This window comes from Anomalospiza imberbis, chromosome 3 (genome assembly GCF_031753505.1).
Source record: "Anomalospiza imberbis isolate Cuckoo-Finch-1a 21T00152 chromosome 3, ASM3175350v1, whole genome shotgun sequence".
Classification (NCBI taxonomy): Eukaryota; Metazoa; Chordata; class Aves; order Passeriformes; family Viduidae; genus Anomalospiza; species Anomalospiza imberbis.
This window is the reverse complement of record NC_089683.1, coordinates 76624428-76650326: the sequence shown is the minus strand read 5'-3', so window position 1 is coordinate 76650326 and position 25899 is coordinate 76624428. Positions and strand designations below refer to the sequence as shown.

At 40.4% G+C, this 25899-nt stretch overlaps 1 protein-coding gene across 10 annotated transcripts in view; it reads left to right on the top strand.

Moving 5' to 3' along the window:
- The first annotated feature begins 13283 nt into the window (after window positions 1-13283).
- The window catches only part of QKI (QKI, KH domain containing RNA binding), a 150767-nt gene continuing 138151 nt past the window's right edge, over window positions 13284-25899 (top strand). For 2 of the 10 annotated variants that reach the window (XM_068185227.1, XM_068185232.1), the window contains exon 1: window positions 13286-14129. In XM_068185227.1, coding sequence (XP_068041328.1) covers window positions 13988-14129 — 142 coding nt within the window. In that variant the 5' untranslated portion in view covers window positions 13286-13987. Of the gene's footprint in view, window positions 14130-14528; window positions 16538-25899 lie in introns of those variants that run through there. The other 8 variants (XM_068185233.1, XM_068185235.1, XM_068185230.1 and 5 more) reach the window with 6 other exon arrangements.

Genomic DNA, 25899 nt, shown 5'->3' with positions numbered 1-25899 from the left:
CCTTACATATCTTATGATTTCTGAATTTAAACAAATTCAGAGGAAAAATAGTAAAAAATGTAGAGAGTACAAACAAATGAAAGGGAGCTTCTATTGTTGGAAATCTTCACTTGCTTGGTAATCCTGATAGTGCTATAATTTCGATCCTTATAACCAGTTCCACTACTTTTTTTTTCCTCTTTTTTCATTTTTTTCCGTTTTCTCCAGGAGTTAGGATTTTGCATTGGGACCCAAAGTCTGGATCTGTTGCAGGACTCTGATAAAGAAAGTGAGGAATGGCTGAAGCAAAACCTGCGAAGGCAGAAGATCACCAGGTAGGCCCATGGTCTTGCCTTTAAGAATGCACTGAAAGCATTGGTGTTGTATTTTCACAGGTGAAATTGTGTTTCCATCCTCTGGAAACAGTGATTGTTCTAATAGGTTAGAAATCTGTGGATGCAGATTGGCTTCAGTGGAAGAAGCAAAGCACTCAGCATAGGTAACTAGTTGATGTCCTGTATTCTATTTACGGAACGTGAGCTAGCTAGTGCACAGGCCACAGGTCCCCTTGGTCTATTTTTGGCTCCTCACATGGGCCCCTTTCCACATGACCCTCTGGGCCTGGAGAAGGCAGCTTGTCCTTACCATCAGCAGGCTGGCTGGAGGTGCAGCTGACAGGCACATGTGGATGATGCCTAGTTCAGGCTTATGATCTTTGTCCATTCTTCAATTTTCCTGTGCCACTTCCTTTTGGGAAGAGATAATTGCATTCCTCATCATTAACATGGCATTCCTTGGGCACTACAACCTCCTTGGCTTTGGGGATTTTTTTTTTTTTTTGTGTGTGTGTATGTGTGGGTACTTACTTGGTATTGCAAATGAAAGCCTTTTACAGGACTCTGATGTACCTGCTCCCTGACTTAGGCCCATAGTTCATCCACCTTTCTCATCCCAAAAAAAGGACCTTAGCTGGTGTCCTGAATTTTATCTCCTCTCTTTGGGAAAGTTAATAGCTTAAAGGGAACCCCCAAAAGTCCTTGCTCAAGCCAAGGACTCTCTGAACTTTGTTTTTTTCTTGCAGTCCTCCATATAAAGGCTTTTTGCTATGCCTGCCTCTACCCCTTCTCTTTCAAAGTTTATTCAAGTATGTAATCTCCCTGATGCTCTTTTCTTCCAACATTTACCAGCTTGATGCATTTTTTCCCACTCACCTATTAGCCCACTGCATGCTGTACATGTATACAGAGAAGGAAGTCCTGCTTCCCTTTCCTGCAAATCCACCCCCAGAGGAAAAGAGGCACATCATTAAAAAGGTGTGCAAGTGTTTGGCTAAAGTAACATCTAAGTGCTTCAGTTTGCCCAGGATGGAGCAGTCCAGGTAAATTTGAAATCTCACCAGTTGACAGACAAAACTGAGTGGGTTTCTTTTTTTGTTTGTTTTGTTTTTTTTTTTAATTCACATTCAAGGAGTTTAAGTAATTCAGCATTATCTAATATGGTATCTGTGGTCACAATTGGCTATATGGACTTATAGGAAAAAAAAGGCAAGAAGGAGAAGATTTACGCTAAAGGATAACAGCTTAAACATGTTGCAATTTCAATTGTTAAATACTAATTTTTTATTAGGTAATATACAGCTTTACTGTTTTGGGATCTGCTAAACATAGTTGTTTCAGTTAACCCTTGAGTAACACAGGCAAAGTAACTGAAAATAGCAAAATCAGTGTTTTAAGATCAAACCCAAGAAGTTTAGAACAAATGAAATATAGATGGCTTTATTTGATTTAATTACATAGGAAACTGAATAGCTAGAACACAAAGTACCATAAAAAGATAAACATATTTATTAGGACAATGTTTTATGAACCTCAGATATACATATTTTTAATATGAAAACCTGAGTCTAGACAGAGAAATACTATTCCACTTGAAGAGCTACTATTTTGCAATTGCTTCAGTACATTTTTCAATGATAACAAAAAAGCACATTTTAAAATCTCTTGTTCTGCTCCCTGAATGCAGAAGAATTTACTGTCCCACTTGTGTGAGCTGCAGCCCTGTCTGGCACAGCTATGTGTGTACTGGAGGATAAAAAGGGGTGGAAGGAAGGCAGAGAAAATAATACGTTGAAGAGGCAAGTCTTTTTGACAATATAGTATTAAAAGAAATAATATGCTCATATTTCAGTTGTAGTATTTTAATGCCATTTACTTTTCCATCTATAGAAAAAATGTTCCTTAAGTTACAGTTTTGAACTAACCATTCTGAAAATAAATTAATATTCTAGTATATCTGGCTATAATCTCAGTATATTCTATTTAATAAAAAAAAGTTCAGTTTTCATAAAAATCCTGTCTCATAAAAACTAAGTCTCCTGAATAAGTGTACTGAACTTAGCAAGATCATGGCAAAACCTGTGTCATTTAATTATCTGACTTGGAAGTCTAATTAAAGTATATTTAACTGCATCTTGTATCATACTAAAAAATATCTTGTTTATTACTACTGGTGTTAAAGGAAACTTGTACAGGACTGAAGCTTGGTCTTTTATTACTGAAAACACAAATCCAGTTAAGACTTCAGACAAGCTCTCATTAACATGTTTTATTTCAATTTTATTCAGAGCTGAAACAAGAGCTTCATTTACAGCTGAGGAAAGCAAAGATGAAACTTTGTTCTTTCTTTTGTGCTCAGCCATACAATTTATTTTTCTCCTGGCAATGGATTTTAAATCTTTCCTTTTTTTTTTTTTTTTTTTTTTAATGGAAACTGTTTTAGTAAGCACTGACATTAGAGCTGACAATGCTTTGTGTGGTTTTCTTTCCTTTTGCCTGGTTTCTGTGTCTGTGTGTGCAGGCATGCATTCATTAACGTAATTCCTCAACATTCAACAAGAGTGCATCATAAACCAGAGGAAAAAAAGCCTCATAAATATTTAGATCCTCCACCTACCTTCCAAAACTAAAGTGAAAAAGAGTATTTAGTGTGGACTTGGTTTGAGTTAATCTGCATATGAACTGAAAAGGGGGTACAAAAGGATGAAAAGGTGGTGGAAACGAGCATACAAACCCCATAGTCTCCAGGGGGCCATTCATCTTGTTCTTGTCAATACAATCTCAGTCTCACTGCTTGGCTGTGCTCTGCGCATGACCCAGACTGCCTTTGCAAAGGATGTGCCAGCTTTAGCTTGGTTTGCTTCTAGCGGGTAATTTTGCCAGAGGAGAAGAAAAATATTTCACATTTAGGAAGCGGGAGAAATTTCTCTACCTGCTCGTGGTCCACACACTGACATACAAACTTGAATAATTTACATAAAAGGACAAGTAGGTTATATGAAAAGCAATTTTAGGTAATTTGATCATTAATGAGTGGTAATGACATCATGATATAGCTTAAAGCATGCTAGAAACCCATACAACTTGGACCAAGGATTGTATATATTTACATATAAAACTCCACTGTTTCTAACAAACAACACTGTCAAAAATTACAGGTGAAAAACCAGACCACCAATAAAACTCAGTGACTTAGTGAACTCTCATAACTGAACAGTCACAGAATAGCTTAGGAATCTGTAAATTGTTTTTATATATTTTAATTTTTTAAAATTAGGGAATGTGCAATACATTATTTTTTATGATCTGACAAATTAATTTTGAGTGATTACATCATACTACATACATACAAGGACTTCTGCCCTGCAACTGCTGGATTTAGGTATTCTTTTCAGCCAAAAGGGCATAAAGACCACTAAAGTCTATTATCAGACAGAATTAATGATTTCACCAAAAACAAAATTCTTGATCATAAACAGCCAAAACAGCATTTTAAATTTTTTTTTTTGTGAGGACAAACTTATAATGAAATAGGTGTAACTTACTTAATTAATCAAACTCCACATCAGTCAGATGAATTGAATTACAGCAAAGTTATATAAATACTACATGCAAAGTGGTAATTTTAGTCACATAATCACTTCTCTTACTACACTATTAAGGACTTGTGAGACCAGGAAAGTCCAAGCACACTTTTTTCAAATTAATCTCTATTTCAGTCTCCTCTTTAAATGAACTCAGCCGAAGTGGGGCTTTTTGCTTGGTTGGTTTTTGTTACCAGACCTCCTCAAAACCCTGTCAGTGACCACACCAATGTGATATCAGGTACAAGCAGGAGCATGCAAGCTGCTCTGAGTCCCCAGCTCATCACCTGCTGCCACTCTGACATGCAGGACTCCACCTACACAGACAAACTCCTAATGAAGCTCTAGGATGTATCTGTAGCCAGAGGGATAATTGATTTTGCTATGAACCTGTAAGACAGGTGCATACAAGCTTCAAAATGGGACAAAAGATCAATTATGCCTCTAGTAATGAAAATCAGATGGATAGCTATAAATAGACTACCTGGAAGGAAAGCCAAGGTAGGGATGTATATTTTAATTGACTTGCTAAAGGGAAGACCACCTTCTGGCCTGAAAATTGGCCATCTAATTGGCTAGGTCATGACTTCTTAAAACCAAGTTGAAAAATTCTAGAAACAGGGAAATGCTTTAGGTCAAGCAGTGTCTTTCTTCCACCTCTAGCAGAGAAATGGTTTGCCAGCCTCCCAGATAACAGAAACTTTACAGATCTTTCTACAGTGGGAAGAAGCAAGGCTGTCTAATTTGGATTACTTAATACCTGTTTTCATGTTGACCTTCTTTAATCAATACATTACAAGAAAAATTAACAGTACCTTTTTTACTATACAGTTCCCACCACAAGCTGTTGTTTTCTGAGCATGCTGTCAGACTAAGTTTTATTTGTTAATACATATACAAACAGTATTGTTATGAAAATTGAACAGCAGAGTATACTCACTGAGAAACTGATTTTTGCATTTATCTGCTCTACAGACAGGGTAACAGTTTTTTAGCCCTATCAGGACTTGAGATGTATAGGGTGTGCACATGCTAAAACCATATACAATTGTACCCGTTCTGTCAAAACAAAAACCTGCAATCAAAGAAGTGTAATCACCTTTCTTTAACAACTTGACAAGTTACCTAAATACCTAAAAGGTGAAGAACTGTCTATGAAACTTTCATATACTCATTTTTAAAGAAATACAATACCATAAGAGATAATATTAACATTTCAGTGATCACCCTTACTTATGAACTGTACAGTAACTTTCATAATAAAACACTGCCTATTAGAGAAGGGTCCTTAAAAGCTTCTACAAATTATAAGGAAAATTCTAAAATATTAGAAACTTCTCATGTTCTAAACAGGACTTTCTAGACTCACATGAATGGAGCTGTACAGAAGTAATTTGAATCTATAAGAAATGCATTTTATTTCCCTTCTCTATATTTCAGTCATAATCTGAGACCAAGCACAAAAAATGTCACACTAAGAATAGTAAAAAAAAATTAAGAATTTGAGAATGGCCAGCAGTGTAAAGTGTGATTTCCTGACACTGCAAATTTAACTGCAGTGATTTTTGCATGTATTTTGCCTCTATACCACATAGAACTTTTCAGCTTATGCCCCTGCACCTCTACTCTGTGGTCTGGCCAACACAATGGCTAGATGAATGTAAAATATTAACACACTTCTGAAAGTTAAAGCTAGGCAATGGCTGCATTACCTTCAACGGAGTAATTTTACTCTTGTCAAAACTCTGAACCCAAGTTGTTCAAACTGTGCCAAGAGCAGAAGTGGTTAACAGAAAATGTTTCTGTTAACATGAGATGAAGCTGATGGCTCAACAGTTTGCAATGGTCACTCCAGACATCCAAGAGGTGTAGAACACATCTGCAGAGAGCAGGCAAAGGCCGTGCAAAAACTATGAGACTAAGGTGAACTTCTGGCGATTCAAGTGGAATACCTCAAGGCAAGTGAAATCCTATCCTTTATTGTGCTTATGAACTTGTGACAGTGACTCACTAGTATCAAGCAATGAATTAGTTCTGAACAATAGTCAGATCCAGCATTAGCTATATAGGATGATAACATCTTGTATAAAGTGACTGCAGCCAAAAACGAGCCAGATCTCCTATATAAGCAAACAACCCAGCAATGTCCATCTTTTGGCTCTGAGCCCAAGAGTCATGTTTTACTGATTGTTATGATTTGGCCTTTGAGCTCTGGTGACAGTCAAATAGGGACTTACAATGCACCAGCCTACAAATTCCAACAAAGATGGCATGAGACCTAGGATGCTTCCTGATGAAGGAAATTCTGAATTTATCTGAGTGCTTAAGCAATAATTCTCTGCACTTTTATAATGTCTTTTATCCAAGCAACTTGAAGTATTTGACTACAAAGTGTTTCATAGCTTCTGAAAAGTAGAAAACAGTGAAACGGGTTCCAGGGCATATGATAATTCAAATATATGTGGCTACTAAATTCCAAGAAAAATCTCCCACACTCAACAGAAAGACTGTGGGTAGGAGGAACACATGAGAGACAATGAGTCATCCACAATCAAAACAGAGTTTAGGCTTCCTAAAGTGAAAAAGGACCATTAGAAAATATTAAGAAATTGAATACTGTAGTTTCCTTTTAGAGAAAAGGCACAAATAGCAATGGACAGATTAAAAAAGAGCCTCAGAGAATACGATAGCATGGAAGCACAATGGTCTTTGTGGAGGTAATAAACAACCACTGTAGCACTGCTCTGTCCTTTGCTTCTGATGAACACTGTAGAGCAACTCTGTCTCATCTCCAGAAGCCTTCAACACTTGTACCGCTTAGTCCCTTTCTTTTCTCACAGCTTTGTAGCTTCACATATTTCTCTTCACCATTAAAACAAGGATTCACATTTTAAAAAGACTAGGAAAATATAAAGTATTTTCAGCAGGTAGAAAAAGAAGACTTCTAGTTAAAAAAACCCAACTTTGGCCTTTTCAGACTGATTAATTACATTTTCTTAGAAGGCCAAGCAATACAAATGTTTCTTGCTCATTACTGCAGTTTTAAAAAAGGCAGAAGTTTTCTTATAATTTGTTTAGATGTTTTCTGTCCAGTTAAATATATCCTCCTTTTGTAAGAAGTGCTGCTCTGTAAGTACTGAACATTAAGAACCATATGCAACACATCACTAGCAATCCCACAATGTAAGTCAATATACATATGCATTCACATTTCACACGTTAAAAGAAAAAGTTAAATTAATGCTTCAGCTGCATTTTAAATTCTGTTTTAATTATAATTGAAAAGAATGGCTAATTTAAATCTATTTACAAAGTTAAGATTGAAAACATTCCTATTTCACAGTAACCAATACATTCTGGTATATTACCAAAACATGGTGCACCTGAAAAACAAAACTTACCTGTTTCTTTAGCTGTCAGCTCTTTGCCACTGTGGTGGCCAAAATAAATCTGCAAATTTCCCAGCTATGAACTATTTATTTTTATTTTCTTACTCCTATTGTTTAGGTGAAAACACTTCTCACTACGGTGAAAAGTAAAAATACTGGTTAGTATCTTACACATAAATATGTCTTTCAACACTGTATTTTTAGCTACAGGTAGCAAATTTTAAAAAGCTGCTGAGAGCACTACTGTAGTTGAGATGACTGCATCAATTAAAATGCAGAATGTTATTCTGGAGAGTTTTAAACTTTGGCATTAGTTCAAAACAAACAGAAGGTAAAAAACCCCAAATATGTCTGAAATAATGGTCTCTCGGTATTCCTAATTTCCAGATATGATAACGCTGTAATTTTTTAAACTTTAATGTGCATTAGCTGGACTTCCACTGGCAGGTATTATATTTAGCAATGGTCAGTTCAGTGCCCCACAGATCTGGGCAGCATTTACAGTAATACATACTCACTGCTACTCCCACTTTGCAATGTGGGGCATGGGCTGGCTACCAAAAGGGACAGGCCAGAAGCCACTTGAAATTCCTCCCTACATGAGCACCGAGCTACACAGCTAAGGTAATAATTTTGTGACTGCAGAAATGGAAAAGTGTCATATCCTAGCACACTAACTGAAGCCATGGGGCTAGAAACACTGGGACAACACTGCATGGTGTGTTCAAGAAATTAGTTGGCTTCTTTTATTGACCTAGGAAAGCATCAATTACTGATAATCTACCTGTAAAATGCACTAAAACAATGCAAGTGTTTATAAATTATAAGGTGTAGGAATGTTATGAGCTTAGAGGCAAAACATACCTTCAAAATACAGGATTCAAATATGTTCTGTAAATAGCGTTGCCCCCCTTTTAATTTTAAGTGCTGTTATGAAGAAGATAAAGTGGATAAATTTTATGTTTACAATGCAGTACCTCAAGTCAGTGTTCTCTCTGTAACTGCTAGCATTTTTTTCTTTTCAATGCCTTGACAGATTGCTTTTCTTTTCCTCCTTCTAACCATTTTCTGCCTTTCTCAACAATGCTGTAATAAAACTGACATACCTGAGACTTCATTTTCATCTCCTGTTGGACAGTGAGAAATGAAACCCATCTAAACTTTGTTTTTAATGCACAGAGATTTCTCAAGAGCACAGCAGAAGCATCACCCTCTCTAGACAGACACACCTTTTCTTCTTGCTAGAAGGCTATCTTTTCTAGAAAAACGTCTGTCTAGCACTTAAAGAAACTGCATGTACAGCCACTGCAAACCCATGGAATTTATCTAGTCAAAAGTGCAATCTCATAGGCAATAATTCTAAGATAATCTTGAACACAGCTGTAATACACTCTACTATATACTGATTTACATCTTTTCCATGCTTAACTCTCTGCAGGTAGATAAGGTGAAGCCCAATACAGAGGTGCCCCTGCCCTCCCTAACTACTGAGAGTTACACAAAATGCTTAGTATTTTATCAAGCAGAATTTAGTCCTCTTCATCCTATCCATGTAACAGTATCCTGTAACAGTGACTTAAGGTATATGAAATATATACCTTATCAAGAAAGCTGACAGGTACAAGATTTAGGTCAAAAGTGGAAAAAAAACTTTTGTTTCACTTAGCGTTGTCTTTTCTCCCCAGCTTAATGACTGCATAATTAATACACAACCACAGGAACTATGGGAATGTAGCTCTTCCTACTCTTGTGTAAGTGGATGAATCACAAAGGTTTCTCTTCTGGTTCCTTTATTCCAGACTGAGGAAGAGCCAGTTCTACCAGGAGTTGATACTGTGACTTACTACACCCTTCTTCACAGTTGTTGTACATCTCAAAGTAGCTTTTAAAGTATAAGAGCTACAAATCTGAATCCTTCCAGAATAAGGTGTGCTTAAAACCTTCATCTTTCAGCTCTTCAGCAATCACATAACCAACCCTACTGGACAAATACAGGCATTATCTCTTCCAGGATTATACAGAATACTTGGACATGTCCCTTTTGAACACTACATCATCTACTTACTACTTTGAATGACACACTACTATAGCTTCTGCTTGAAAAGTTACCTGTCAGTTTGCTTTAATGTCAAGGGAAATATGTTTTTGTTGTCATACACAGTACAGAATTTTCATCTAATTGGTCCTTGAGATTTTTAGTTTGGCTATAGACCTTACTCTGTTAAGGCATTCATCATTTTGCAGAGATAAATGTATTTCAGATGTTCATCTGTTTTTGATGTTTGATTACGGTAGCTATACTCTTGTACACCATGAATGACTCTATACTGAATCACACACACAATTTATTTTTAAGGAACTGTAATGGGTGAGTGAAGAATTACTTCTTTCCCTAAAGAAGAGTAGTACAGCATATTGGTACCTTCCTTTTACAGACAGACTCACAGAAGGCTGATGACATCCAACAGCCTATGCCTATGATTTGGTCAATAGAGACACTGGAAGTAATAGCTAACACTTTTGAAAGAGCATGCTTCCCAGTAGCCACTAGCCTTTGCCTCTATTTCCAAAGGTGTTATCAGCTATGAACATTATAGCAGTAATTGAATTTGCTTTTTATGATCATTGTGGGCCTTTACTGTAATACACAGAGGCTGCTGCTGGCATTATCATAATTCTTCTAACTTTGAGATTAGATTAATGCAATAAAACTTCACCTTAAAAGAGAAACTTGGAGAGTACTACAGGTTACATGATACAAGAAGGGCTGCCTAGATGAGAACACAGCTGGAGACAGGAATTTCTGCTTGTTGTCTAGATAGAAGTTAAGACATTGGGTAGTTACCAAAAGAACCTCACAAGACCTCAAGACCTGGTTATCTTGAAACAGACAAAGCAACCTCTACCTCCCTGCCCCCTCCCCTTCCCAGATATCAACACCACACAACCTCTCCCCCATGTCCACAGAACCTGTTTACCCAGGCCTGTACCATGTCCTCCCACAAACCTTCCTTCCCCATGGGAAAGCTGTAAAATTAAGAGAGTACAAAAGTATTTCTACTGTCTTAATAGATCAGGCTGTAGTCATGCCAGTCTTGATGGGAGCTATGCCTTCTCACAGCTCTTTAACCTGAATTAATCCAACTTTATTCCCCCGGGAATTGTTAAAACACCCTTTTATTACAATGTGGGAGTGTGGGAAGGTAAAGGGAGAGAGGAGAACATAAGGTAGGCTGAGAGGGGCTTTCAGGTAGCATTTTTTAATGTTTTTTTGCCGTGTACTTGCTAAAGAAAGATACCATGTTGATTTGCCTATTTGAAACCAATGATGAGCTTTTTGCATTTTATTAAAACATTCCGCTTTTCCAATGAAAAAGCACTTTTTTCTAAAGACTTAAATTCAGAGTTTTGAAGTATCTATAGAAAAAATTAAGGATGAGAACTTTTCCTGTCATTTATGCCTAATTAAACGGGCAGCTTCATCACAAAGCTTTGCCTCAAATTCTGTATTGTTCTGAGAAAATAATTCAGCTTAACAACCAAGCAAACTAGAGCCTGAATTTTGCCTTGCACTGGCATGAGTGATTCCACAAGTGTTGGTGTGCACCATCTCAGTTGTCACTAAATAAGTACAAAAAGCTTAGGACAAACTATATTGTTCCTATTAGCAGATTACTGGTGTTACTGTACTTGTGCTGGTATTTCTTACCTTGTATTGTCTACTTACATTCAAGCACTAGAAACTCTTTACATGCAGGAAGCAATAATGAAGTGGTATGGGAACAGCTGCACCAACTCTGCTGAAAAGTCTCCATATGCTATTTTTACCGTGGGAATCATCAGTCCAGAACAATTATTCTAACTTCATCTAATTTTAAGAGGAAAGCTTGCTCTTCAGCAGATGCCTTTAATAAAATGGAAGGATTTGACAGCATGGTTTCTCAGGGTTAAAAAGAGCCTTCACTCACCAGCTAAAAATTAGCAAGCAAAGGGCTACAAAAATGCAACATTGTCCAGACTGGTCTACAAGAAGCAAAATGACGGCAATTTGGTTAAGCACATAAAGTCCTATTTTAGCTTGTCACAATCTTAAAACAAGGTTGGAATAGAGCAAACACATGTTACTAAATAGAAACCGCATTGTTTTGTCATGTATAAGCATACTGCAGTGTGCTGTGGGCATGCTATCGATGAACTAAGAATCTATATTTATAATAATGGTTTGCAACACTGCTATTCTTTGATAACAAAGATAATATTTTCTTACTAAATATACAAATTTTTAAGGATGGAAGCAGTAAGACCGACTTACCTTACATAAGCCATTAATTTCTACTAATGTAAACAAATTCCTGAAATGACATAAAAACTTCAGTGTCCAAATAATGAGCTCTATCTACCTTTTAAAAGGGGGAATATACAATGAACACTGGACGTAATGCAATAATTCAAGGCATTCTTACTGTTACGAGAACTACGTGTTCTCTACCTTTTTGGCAATGCCCATCTTTCAGGAAAAGCAGAGTTAACGCTGCTTGACAATACCCAATGACATTGTACACCTGTCAAGATGACGTGTCTCTGTTTCTTTTTAGTTTAGGAAGCATTGTTCATTGCCATTAACCTAACATTGAAAGTATCTTCAAATACTGTGCAGTATGTATTGAAACGCATTTGAATTTTTACGGATTTCAAGCAATAGCTAGACTTTATACCTAGTCCTGTGAAATATGACTGTTTTCAACGAGCTATGTGAAGAATGCAGCGATTTTTATCCAGCTTTGTAACAAAAGCTCTGCCAAGCTACCGCGAACTGCCTCCAAGCTTCCTGACAGCCTCCTAAGTGCTAAACACCAAGTAAGAGCACCGAGTAGCTGCGTGGGGAAGGAGGAATACGTACAAGCAACCGCGTCGCGCTGCTTTGCCTCTGCGGCTACAGTGGATGGAGCACGTTAATTTTGGTTCTGGCTGCCGGACATCGCTGCTCCCGTCACGTCTCCCATCCAAACCCGTCAAACAAGCCACGGCTGATGCCAAAACGCGGCGCTGCCCTACAAGCAACAAGGGCGACGCGCAGCCCTGCCGGAGAGGCTCGGGCGGAAAGGAGCTCAGCGGGCCGGGATCCGGCCCGGGCTGCCGGCCGGGGCAGGCGCGGCGCACGCGGGGGAAAGGGCCGGCCGTGCCCGCCCGGGGCAGCGCCAGCGCGGACGGACCCCGACCCGCTCCGCGCCCCGCCCGCGGCCGCCCGACGCTCCCGGGACCCCGCAGCCGCGGACGGCGGCTCCCGGCAGCCCCGCTTCTCCCTCCTCGCCCCCCGCCCCGGCGGAGCCGGTCGGCGGCTGACTGCCGGGGCACTCTGGCGGCTTCTCCGGGGTTCCGCGCTCCCCGCCCGGCCCCGGGACCGACCGGGAACCCCTCCTCGCGCCGCCCACCGCCCGCGCGCGCAAGCGCGGCCGCAGCCCCCGCGCACACCTGCCCCCCCTCCCCTCCCCGCTGCGGCCACGCGACACCGGGGCCGCGCGGAGCGGCGGGAGCGCGCGCGCCCCGGCGCGGCTCTCCCCGCCCCCGGGGGGAGAGCGCACGTGACGCGTCCCCGCCCCGGAGGTGCCGCGACGCGACTTTCTTTGGGAGAGTTCCGTGCGCGCGCGCGTGTTTCCGCGCGGCGGGGCCGGGCGGGAGCCGCACGGGAAGTCGGCTATCCCCCCGCCGCCGCCGCCGCCCCGGGCCCCCGGAGCGGAAGGGAGGGAAGGAGGGAGGGTAAGAGGGAGGGAGGGACAGCTGTGGCTCCGCCAAGCGGCGCTACCACCGCCGCCGGGCAGCGGCCGCCCCGCCCCTGGTCCCGCCCCCGGCGTGTCCCACCCCCGCGGGCCCTGCCCCCTCCCCTCCTGCCGCCGCCGCCGCTGCTGCCAGCGCAGCCTGAACTGAAGCGAACTCCGGAGCGAACTGAGGAGAAGTGAGGAGGCGGCGGCGGGGCTGAGACTCAGCAGCCACAGGCGGCGGCGGCGGCGGCAGCAGGAGCAGCAGCAGCGGCGGCGGGAGGGCGGGCGGGCGGGCGGGAGGCGGAGAGGAGGAGGAGGAGGAGAAGAACACACGCCAGGCGCAGCGCGGCGGCAACAACAGCAGCAGCGGCGGCAACAGCGGGGAGACACCGGCGGCGGCTCCTCGGAAGCGGCAGCCGCGCCAGCAGCGCCCGCCCGCCCCGCGCGTCCCCTCCCTCCCTCCCCCGCCGCGGAGACAGGGGGCAGCGCCGAGAGGAGAACCGGGCTCAGCGTGTGTGTGCGCGGGAGGAGGAGGAGGAGGGGGGACACACCGAGGACTGCGCCGGCCGAGGGCGCACGGAACAGGGAAGCGGCGGCGGCGGCGGCACCGAGAGGCGGCGGCGGCGGGTCCTTGTGCCCGGAGAGGAGGGCGCAGCCCGCACGGGGGTTTCTACCGAGTTTCCTCTTTTTTTTTCTTTTTCTTTTTTTTTTTTTTTTTTTTTTTTCTTCTCGGTCCCTGGGACTCAGCGGCGGGTCTGCGTTTGTCTCCGGATTTGAATCCTCCTCCTTCTCCTCCTTCCTCGGGGAAGCTCCCCTCCCCGCCCCCTCCCCTCCCCCACCGCCTCCCTGCCCGCCCGGATCCAGCCGGGCGCCCCGTGCCGCGGTCGCGTTGCTCGGCAGAGCTGCTGCGGGCGCTCGCCGTCTCTGCGCGGGCTTGGAATATGGTTGGGGAAATGGAAACCAAGGAGAAGCCGAAGCCGAGCCCCGATTACCTGATGCAGCTGATGAACGACAAGAAGCTGATGAGCAGCCTCCCCAACTTCTGCGGGATCTTCAACCACCTCGAGAGGCTGCTGGACGAAGGTAAAAGCGCTCGCCCGGCCGCCCCCTCCCCCGCCCCGCCGTCTTGCCCTGCCTCCCCCGGCCCGGGGATCCCGCTCGGCCCCCCGCCCCGGCCCGGCCGGGCGGCGGGGGCGGCCCGGGGCCTGTTCCGCTCTCCCCGCTGCTCCCCGCACGCTCCCGGCCCCGGCTGGGGAGCCGAAAACAAAGGGGAAGTGCGGGCTCTCCCCGCCCTGGCCGCCGCCGCGCGGTGCCGGGGGACTCGGGGAGCGAGTGGGAGGGGAGAGACAGCCCCGGCCGCGCGGGTCCCCGATCCCCCCGGAGTGTTTTCCCCCTTATTTCTCCTTTTTTTATTTTTGCCCTTTTCCGCACTATCTCCGTAAACCGGGGGAAGGGTAACTACAGCACGGAGGGGAGGGAGCGAGGAGAGGAGCTCAGGAATGCGCTTTGGGGGAAGGCAGGGAGGAGGGGAAAGGCTGGCTGGCGGCTGGCGCTCCCCTCCCTCCATCCCTCCCTCCCGCGGCGGCCGGGGACACAGGGGTCCTGCCGGCGCCCTCGGAGCGCTCCGCCGCCCGGCCCCAGGGCCCCCGCCGGGGGGGCGGGGGGTGTTTGGTTTCGAGATTTGGCTGTTCTGGAAGCTGCTTGGACTTGAATGACTAAGGCGGAGAGGGGCTGAGTTCTTTCTTCGGCTCCAGATCTACCCCACCCCGAATTGGCCGCAAACTAATTACGATTTTCCTATATCGCAAGGGAAGCCGAGCAAATTCTTCTCTCAGCTATCCTTACCTTTTAAAGAAACTGAACTTGAAAGACTCCTACGTGTGACTTTAGTGAAGGGGGAGAAACAAAAAGGATTACGAAATTGCCTGGTCTGCTCCTGCCAAACGTCCACCCCAGCCTCGCACCCGCTCCTGGCACGGGACGAGGCCCCCCCATTGCACCTAATTTTTTTCCTAATAACTTTGTTTGGGGTTAGGATTTCACAAACAAATAATCACGCTTTAGAAATTAACAAGAAAAGTACGAGCTGGGAACTTCCTGTGTCCCATACGTTTTCCCACTACAGTAACAGACCCACAGTGTATCAAAAATTAGGTGAAATACTTGTTCTTAGTATTTTAAATTCGCCTTGTACTCGGGTTCACAGGTTTGTTTTTCTTGTCGAAGGCATTTCCTTTCCTATGACTTTAAACCTAGGCTTTCTGAAGACTTAGACCTGTTTGTTTAATCGTATCTGATAGCTTTGTAGGATATGATATGACCATAAATAATTTATACAGTTTCAACTTGTTGGGATTCTTAGTATGAAGTACTGATTTTCGAGATTTTGAGTTAGGGTTCTGGTTTGCGGATGTATTCGTCTTCGTTAAAAGAAGTTTGGGAAGTTGTTGACCTCAGAAGATGAAAGAACTGGTTATATTTGGTAGAACAACTCCCCGCCCTCTGCCAAGACTGTAAAAATGAGATAGCGACTGTAGTATGACACAAAAATAGCGTGTCGAGAAAATGCTACCTTCTGAAATAAATGATAGAGGAATTTAAAGGAACCCAAACAAATGGTGAAGAATACTGAAATACTGATAATGGGAAGCATTATAATGGGAGAGTCTATTTTTATTTTCAAGATACTTGGAGGAGTTTGAATTTATATTGGAGCAAATGTGGATGTGAAGAGCAAAACTATTTTAGAAATTATATTCTTGGTCACCACAGTGAACAACTTCTTCAGAATAGTTAGATTGACAATAAACATCAAGAAGAAACTTGACCGAGAAGACTCCTTTATAGCACAAATGAGCCTTCCAGAGGTTTGATAACGGATTTTTAAATTCCTGAATCTCTTCAGCTTTATGTATTTGGCCGGGGAGGCCTGAAGCTGTTTTTTTATTTTCAGAGAAGAAAAGGAAGAAAAACTTTTCCCGACACAAAAAAGACTCTCAAAAAGGAATTCCCGAAATACTTCTATCTTGTCATATATTTTGAAATACTGAAAACTCTGGAAGTCTGTTTGCAAAGTATTGGAGTTCCAAAATGAGAGCTTTTGTGACTCTTGCTGACAAAGTTTAAGGACTGTGTTGGAACTATTCTTCATTCTCTTCTTCTAAAGAAAAGCAAATAAAGTATAACCTGTCTTCCTAAATGGTCTCTGGAAGAAGCCTGCTATCCCTTTAAGCTTTTCTGCTTTTCCTGTTTACGTTGGCAAATGGGTGGAAGTATTGTGGAGGCAGAAAACTTTTTGGAATGTTGAAAAAAAAGTTTCATGCAAATCTAGTAAATTGCTTCAAGACTTCAGAATTTGAACACTAAGGGGCGCCAGTTATTTTTTTTTCTGAGGCGTGAGTCCGCGAGCACCACTATTGACTCGGGCAGTAAAATTATCAAATCTGGTAGAAGACGCCAAAGAATGACAGAATACTTGTGGATTTGTGCAGGTATCTGTATTTGCATGGCTCTCCACGTATTGTATTTTTACAGGCAGTATTACATAGGTGAAACTGGCGGTAGCAGTGAACAGTTGAGAAGTTGGAACAAGTGCTTCCCTGTTGGAACAAGTGCTTCCCTGTAAAACACCTATCCTGGCCATCAGTGGGGGCTGTGATAAATATCTTGAACTGTATGCTCCACTGACATCCTCCAGCAGAGGATTAGTAATAGTGAACTACAGGTTTGCTGGAAAAGTCTGCAGGATTTAATGTGCTTACTGAAAAGTGTATGATTTCAAGGTTTCATCATTTGTTTCCTGGCACCCTTGAGAATACCAGGTATTTGGGGCAAGTGCATGTATATATAGGTATATATAATCTAGAAATAAAGTTACAGGGTTCACATTCCCTCTTTGCCCCCTCCACCCTGTCATTTTATTTGCTTCTTCTAGTTTGTTGTTGTGTGCTTTAGGTAGGTGTTTGTTTTGGTTTTTTTTTAGTTATAATACAACCATTTTCCTGAAGGTTTTGTTTATGCTTGAGAAGAATAATATTATGATCAGCCATTGTCTTTTATTTTGTGTGCTGATCAAAATGAAGAAATAAAGTCCCAACCCTAAGAATTCAAACAAATAAAAGGTGGGATTGCCTTCCCTACTGGAATGCTAGGGTAGTTTTTTTTATTATTACTTATTTATTGTTATATGCCAGTATTTAAAAACAGAACTCAAATGGGCTTTTGCTGCGGTTACTTCTTGTAATTGTATGCAGCAAGAGATAGAAAGAGACCTGTGGTTTTAGGTGAACAGTACATCCAGTCTGGTTAGGTTACAGATTTTTTTGGGGTCCATTTCTATGCTGTGTGTATTATCCAAAGCATGTTTTCCTTTCTGAACTCTATCCTACTTTTTGATCTCAGAAAATTTTAGTGCTTAACTTGATAGATGATCCCTGTCTTGCAGCATTTTGTTTTTGAAGACTAGCTTAAATGTAAGAAGTGTATTGAGGAAACCTTTTTTTTAAGAACTACTTTCATAAAATATGAAAGTTACAGTTTTGTTTAGGTTACAGTTATTTTTCCATATGTGTGCTTTTAACTTGTTATGTGTAAATAAGCCTTCTGTGGATTAACAAGGATGTTTAAAGAGCACATCATAATAACTAGGAAGCTGAATTGTTTTTATCAGACTGGTGCAAACCTGTGGGAAGAGAGGGCTTTTCCTGAATGTGGAATAGGCTGTATTTCCTGTAATTGTTTGCACCATCAAATGTGACCTGATTTTTTTTTTTCTTTTTTTTGCTTAAGCTTTTGAGATATTAACTTTTATGATGTTAACCTGGATTTTTTTTCCTGACAACTTATATATTTTAATGCTTCCCTATGTGGACAGTGAATAGATCTGTACCTGTTTTCTTGCACTATTTTTAAAAACTGAATTGGACATTTCAAACTCCTCAGTAGCATGTTGACAGATTGAAATTAATGAGGTGCTTCAGTTGTATTCTTTCATCAGACTGTGAACAAATGTGCCTGAACTATTAACTGAGATCTGAGTAGTCTAATTTATAAATTTACATTTTGTTTTCTTGAACCTGTAAGTGCACAGACTCTGACTTGCACCTGATCAGAATGTACACAGATCAGACCTGTGGTATGAGCTATTTTCAAAAAGAGATTGAAGAGGACTTAATCAAGAATTTGTTTTTCCTTGGTAACCTATCCCTGAAAAACTTAGTCTTTCCTTCAAAACTGTGTTGAAGGTGACTTAAAAGTGTAAAAACATCCAAGTAGGCAACATGTGGATGAATTTTTGATGAATGTTGCTCTCTCTGTTTAGTTTTCTCACTGAGAAAAGTGCATGTGAACATGGGGAGCTTAGTGCCCAAGAGTGTGGTTTTTGCATCAGTCTGGTTGTATTAAGCAAAATGTGTGCATGAAGTAGGGCTGAAGAATTGTGTTCTGGTGTTGTAAATGAGTTCTCCCTCTGAAGTTATCTAGTTACTTTTGTACATGACCTTATTGTTCGTGATTATGTAAATGTAGCCTGTGCTTAGCTAGGGTTTTGCTGACTTGTCAGATTTGATGGACAGGCACTGGCCACATTAGCATGTCAGTTTTTTCACTTGTATCAGATCTTGCAATGGACCCCTATTAATTCATTAAAAATATGCTTCTTAATGCAATATTCAGGGATGAATATTGTTTGGGATAAAGGCCTTATGAAAGGTGTTTGCCCAGAGAGTCTCAGACTAATTTTTAAACTTGGTGTATTAATGTTAAAATAGTCAAAATAGCATGCCACAAGAGCACTGAGTATTGTTTGTGTGCTGTTTATCATTATTACTCTATTGAATTTGGTTCTTTAATTATCTCTTAAAACTTAATGGTCAGAGGTGTTTTTCTGATTTATGAATGTTGTAATGCTTCTAGAACTTGTATTCAGAAACCTTGTAAGAGCTATTTTGAGGTGTGGGTGTTTAGTTATTTTTCGGCGGGGGAGGGAGTGGCTTTAATACCTTGGCACAGCCTCTCATAACGCCAAACCAAAAGCTCCACTGCACTTAAGAAACAGTGTGGCAGTTCTTTTGGCTTGTGGAAAAATATTTAAAACAGAAACAGTTCAGTTCTTTTTAAATTACTTTATTTTTGGAGCTGTATCTGGAGCATTTATAGGATTGCAGTCACCTGGCATGTAACTAAAAAAAGGGTATTTTTTAACTGATACAAGTCTTAATTTACTAAAACAGTTATTTTAAGCTCATACTTTGAAAGTGGTTTGTTCTCTGTTGCTTACCAATAATTAATTGTTAAAATATCTGTCTTCAGGTTTTTTTTTTTTTTGTAAATAAGAGTAACCGCATTAGACTTAGTTCTGTACAGGAGTGGCTGACTTGTTGAATTGGGAGAGGCATGATAGAATTTAATGTTTTTGTCTAGTTCAACTTTCTCATTAAGGTTGCAATTGAGTTGCATTTTCTTCCTCTGAAACTGAATACAGTAATTTCTAAAATAACTGGTGTCGTGTAAAAATCCCTTGCTATGGTTAGAAACAACTGACCAAGTGTGGAGTAGATTAGGGAGTGGCATGCGCTGCTTTGGTGATGCACAAGGGGAAGAACTGGAGATGTGTTGGTTAATATAATAAAATGGGAAAAAAAAAACCCTAAACCAACCACCACCAACTGAGAAAAACTCTATAGATTTTCAGAGAGCACTTAGAATATCCTGATTATGAAAATGAAATTTACATGCATCGACAGATAGAAAGAAGTTGCTGATGTTTGAGTGCTGTGGGTGTGAAGAGAAGGCTAGACATGAAGCGGATGGTCACTTTTGTGGGTTAGTAATGTTTTTGACCAGATTGTCTGTTTTAGTCATTCTTAGATTAAAACTTTTTTTCCTCTGAGTATGCTGTACAATGCCAGGAATGGGATGCTTACAATGATTTGAATTGTGTAGACTTTGTAAGAAGAGCAAGTACATTTGAATTGTCTTTAATTACTGTCTGTAACCATAAAGTGTTCTCTGTCTTTTAGAAATGCACACTGATGCAGGTATCCCATTAATTAGGTGTATTATTAGATGCTGGTATATTTCTGTGACTGACAGGATAGACCTGTGTTAACGTTAATTACCAGACCATCCTGACAGCTCAGGCTGATTGAAGTACAGCAGGAGTCTGCCATTGAAATTGATGGTTTATATTTGTCTGCTTATATGGAATGTTGGGGGGTGGGAAAGGGGGGAGATGGGGGAAATGCCTTGCCAGGAAAGCTGTTAACTAATGAAATGCCCTCGTTCACTGACCCTAGTCTTTATTGAAACAAAACTCACAACTTCTCATTCCAGCTGTGTGAATTTTCCTGTATTGATTTTAGTCAGAATGCAGACTCTGAAAGTCTTCTGTTGATTTTAACATTTCATTGAAATTTAATAACCCAGTGCTAAGAAAACTAGTAGGAACAGCAAAACTGCTAGTGTTTTTAATCTCACTATGCAGTTGGTTAGGTCAGTAGAAGTACCACATGAGCTACAACTGTGTCTTGCTAGCAGGAGGATATGTGTCTGTGAGGGACATTGAAATTACTGTTTGAATCCTGAAATAGATAATAGGTGTAATGTTTATAGTCTGAATCATATGCCTTTGATAAGAAAAAGAGTGGGGTTACTGAAAGTTAGGAAACATTACATTTTTACTTTTGACTTCAGAAAATATCCTGTGTAACCCTGTACAATGCAGTTAAAATAATGTCCAGGTTTGTGTTTCTTTTGGTTGTTTTTCTTGGAAAAGTTTAATAGAAGTGGAGTTAGCTTTTTAATAGCACAGCTTAAATTTTTTTGAGACAGTTTATGCATGAATGAACAAAACAGCTGTGACAACACTAAAGAGAATATCTGTCTTCGTTAGCCCAACTGCCCCTCCACTTTGCTCTTCTTGCTTCCATGAGAAAGTGTCTTGCAGACTAGCTGCATGTCTGAGAAGAGCAAGACAGGGCAGGTTGGAGTGGAGTTGTGTTACTTAAACTGCTGTTGTCTGAATTCGGCTCTGGAAGTTGGAGCTTTTTTGATCTCTGCAGTTATTTTAGCAGTGTTAGTGGTTGGAATGAGTGTGGTAATGCTAAAAGGGTTTTTTATTTATTTTATTTTTGTGGTTTGAAATAGTAGAAATTGAAAATACATTTTCAGTTACTTTTCATTTGAGAATTGATTTTTTTTTTACACTTGGTGTCAAATAGTAAATTTTGCTTCTCAGTTCAGTGCAAAAAATCGTTCTCTTGACGGGAAATGGCAGTAGGTAGCTATTGATGTTTTAATGTTTTTGGTGGTGCATAGTTGAGTAGCAACCTGGAAGTAAATTTTTTAATTGCTTTAAAAAATATTTCTAAATGTTTTGGGGCTGCACTTGAATACTTTCACTTCACTCCTTTCTGTAGTTGGAGGGATTTTCTGTGTTTCTAGCACAGTCTGAACCAGAGCAAGATTTTGATACTTTGTACTATAATTGCAGTGCTCCGGGAAGTGTCCATGTGCCCATGTGGAAAGTCCTCAGGATACCCTTTTTTAGAAGGGATAAACCGTGAAGCAATTTGCGTTATAACTCACTGAAATCTGAGGGTATTCATAGTTGGAACAGTTAACACTTCAGTGATGTATAACCTTACAAATGTTGATGTTTCTTTAAGACTCGATTTCAAAAGTAAAAACATGCGGGCATGACAAACAATTAAAATCTTGTTACTTTGCTGGGAAGTCACTTCTAGGTAATCTAGGGAGTAATGCATCAGAGTGCTTGTGTCAGAGCAGAGGCAGGGGAAGATAATTTTATACTTTTATCTGGTATACTTTATACTCTTATCTGGTAGATCAGTTTCTGGCTTAAAAGGTCAGCTGATATTCTGTACCGGTCAGGTTTTTTTGAGTTTGTTTTTGTGTGGTGCTGGCTTTCTTTTCAGATGGATCAGAGCTGTGATCTCAGAGCAGCTGTGTTGGCACGGTGGCTGAGGTGGTTCGATACTGAAGATGTAGAGCAGCACCTTGGGGAGGGAAATGCATTTGCTTAAACATTTACTTAAAAGTCTGGAGCTCCTAATTGATGTCAACTGATTGTGCATCTAGTCTATTCAGAATTTTAAGGTTGTGCTTGTTTGCAGACTAGCTGACACTAGATGGAAGTCAGACTTTGCTGGATTCTTTAAACCCTTTAGCTATTGAAATAATGAACCTTTGTGGGGTTTTTTTTCCAATTCCGAATAAAATACTAATTTAGAAATCTCTGTAGCCATTAGTTGGTCAAAATGTTATTTCCTAGCTATGGTATATTTTTTTCATTAATGTGTAGGAGATGGCAGGTGCCTGAAATTTTAAAAATTAAACAACAGATCTGCTAGCACAAGTATTAATACAACCCTAATGTTCTGGTTCATAAGTTTAAATGGCAGCTAAACTAAAGCATTCAGCTCATGTTGCATAATGCTTCCATTTATTTATCAGACTTCGAAGCAGTAGCAAATCAGTTAATATTCTTCTCAATGCAGCTTAATCTAATAATCTGCAAGTAATTATATTAAAGTTGTTGCACAGTTTTCGATTTTTAGACGCAGAGCAGGCCAAATCCCCTTCTTTTTGCTGTGAATATCTTAGGTTTCTCTGCAGGAGCAGGGAGGAGGAGGCGAGCACAAGAAGAAAAATCTGACCCGATGCTGGTTGCTTTTGAACAGTGTTGCTGACCATACTGCTTTTAGTTAGTTTCAGTTTGTCTAATTTGTCTGATTTTGAAGGAGCACCCCTCCAGCATAAAGCAACATGGACAATTTCTCAGAAAGTTGTTGCAGTCGTCAGCCCCCGCCCAAACTTAAAAAATAGCTTTGCCTAAATACTACATGTACAATCTGTTGTCAGGCGTGTTCCCGTAACAGTTGGTTTGTGTGTGAAAGTTGAAGGTTAAAATGCTGTAATAGGCCCAGCTGTCTTGTTTAAAGTGTGATGTTTTTGCTGTGAAGATTGGCGGTGCAGTGAGAACGTGGTGTGTGTTAGACATTGGTAGAGACAAGTTGTTGATAGTTCTTTAATTGCTTAAGTATCTTATCATCTATAAAGATAAGTATAGTCAGAGAGGCTCATATACAGTCAGTTTACGAGGGAATTACTGCTGCTTTAAATCACTTGAGGCTTTTATGGAAATCTGATACTGCCTCTGAATCAACCTGAAGCAGAGCTTGTTATGCACGTTCTTTTGTTCCCACTTTTCATGTACTTATGTCAACTTTATGCTCAAATAGACTTGAGCAAAATCTGATCACAGATGATGTGGTAGGGATCAGAAATGAATTCTAACAAAGATCCTGTCAGGAAGATTGATTATTTGTGTATTAAAACATCTTCAGGGGAAGAGTGATACTTTACTATCTCAGGTATAAAATCAGTGACTGTAATTGTGTTTAGCAGGGAATTATATATTTGGCTGTTCTCATACCATGTTTACAGAGATTTGAGTCATATTTTGAAATTTTTTGCACTGATTTTGTGCTCATTCTGTGGATAAATTTTATTTTTCTGACAAGACTAGCATAATCCTTTATGAAAAAAAAAAATCCCAAACCACCAGAAAAAACATTACCTAGAGATCAAATCCATCTTAGAATGGAGAAAAAGTAAAACTTGCTTTCTTGAGAAAAGCTTATTAAAGTTACAAACTTCAAAAAAAATTTTTAGAGACTTGTGGCATTTAAGATATATACTGACATTTTGAGGCGGAGGAGGGGGAAAACTTCTCTATATCATCTTAATTATAGAGTTGACTGAGGCTAAATTCTGTATGGATCAAAGTATTTCCAACTTGTAGTAATTCAGGTGTCTCTTCCAGGGAAGCAAGGGACTGTGTGGAAGCTTTGTCTATAGGGGATGGGGTACATAAACGTAGTGCCTATTGATTTAGTAACTGTATGTTATTCATAACTATTCATGAGGAATCACGTTGGTTCCAAATGGGAGGTTTAATGCACACTGGGGGCACTTGGTAGTGCTGAGTTTTAATACTGTTAAGTGTCTGCAGCAAGGTATTCTTGCGTCAGCCTCGGATTAACATAGGGTGAATAACAGAGCCATTCATCAGCTAGGCAAGTCTGAAGAGTGTCAGCAAGAAAGCTGACGGTGATGAATTGGAGGGAGATGGATGCTGCAGTAGGTGGCTGCTCCAGCCAGCGCTGGGGTGTTGAGGGATGGCAGGTGGTATTTAGGTGTACGCTGAGTAATTAAGTGAGGAGGGACCACGCGCTTGTGCTTGGCTGAACGGAGAAGAAATGTGTCCCTTCTACAATCCAAAAAGGTTACTAAATTCAACAGCTTAAAATGACAGCTGGACCACTGGTTTTTCATTTATTGGAAAAGATTTACATCAGTCTTTAGTATTGATAAATGTGAGTTATGTTTTGAAGACAGACTTGTGGACTTCTCTTGATCTTTGCAGTCTGAGCAACCTTCTTTGGTTTCATATATTTGGATAAATTAACGTGGAGCCAGATTTAGTTTATTCTGGTTCTGTGTTAACCTTTCTTAGATCTCACAGCTTTCAGTTGCTTTGTTGCTTCAATTACTGATTACATCAGTTTTAATTTTAATTTTTTTTTCCCTCCAGGATAAAGAAAATAGTTGGGAATTTGAGGGGGGAATTTCTTCTATCAGCCTAATAGCATAACTAAGTGGTTTTTGTCATGTGCACAGGTCTCGCTAATCCCATTTAGTATGGTTTGTACTAGAATTCTTTCTGTCTGCTTTTTCTTATATCAAACTGTTGAACACTTGATACATGGAAAACAGTTCAAAGTAATAATCAAATTTTTTACTTTGTTGGGGCTCTTCACATGTATTTTTTTCTGCCTGCTGACTGACCTTAGGTTACTAAACCTGTATGTACAGGTTTTCTGAGCCCTGAGCACAATTCAGTACTGAAATATGTATCAAACATTTTGGTATGTTGTATAGCAGTCATAACTAGTATAGTGTAGTGGTGTCTTATAGCATAAATTGTTGCACAGATTAAATTACATTTCTAGGGCATTTTTCTAGATTGAGAATCTGGGCTGCTAAAAGTTTTCAGCAGCTGTTAATAACTAAAATATTTTTGTAAATAATCTGACGTATATTGTGATGTCTCCTTCCAACTTTTATTGTATGCTCTTAGTCTTAAATTTCACATAAAATGCAGGATACTAATAAAGCACTAACATTTAAGGAGCTTTTTTTCTTAGTCGAGACATGGGTAAGTAGTTTCTTATAGGACATAATATAGTTGAAACACAACTTGAGCTGCTGTAAACTTTTATCTTTTCCCACACCCTCCCCTGTCATGGAAAGTTGGGGCTTTTTATTCCCTTAATGGAAAGTGAAGGAATAAATATTGCTGGGAATGAAATCTGAATTACTTCCAGGCTGTTGAGCTAATTAATGAAATATGGGTGCAATAGTATGCATCTATTAATCTTGGTATAATGAAAAAGTAAGTTAATAGAAAGGAGAGAGTATGTTTTGAAAAAACATTACTATATAAGGAACTGCAAAGAATTTATTATAAGCTGATTTTGAAAAAGCTAGGTTAAACAGATCATTATATGAAAGGAACAGAAAAATCATAACATATTACCTTGAGCTCTGAGGTGTCTTTTTGGTCAGAAAATGTTACAAATTAAAAAAAAAAAAAAAAAAAAAAAAAAAAAAACAAAAAACCCACTATTTACTAACCCTTCAAATGTTACGAGATTATGCATTACACCAAAGAGAGATGGAGATATTTATATTGAAGTTAATCTTTGTATAATCTAATCAAGATTTCGTTGGCACATAGTGTCTTTTTCCAATGCAATCTATGCTATTT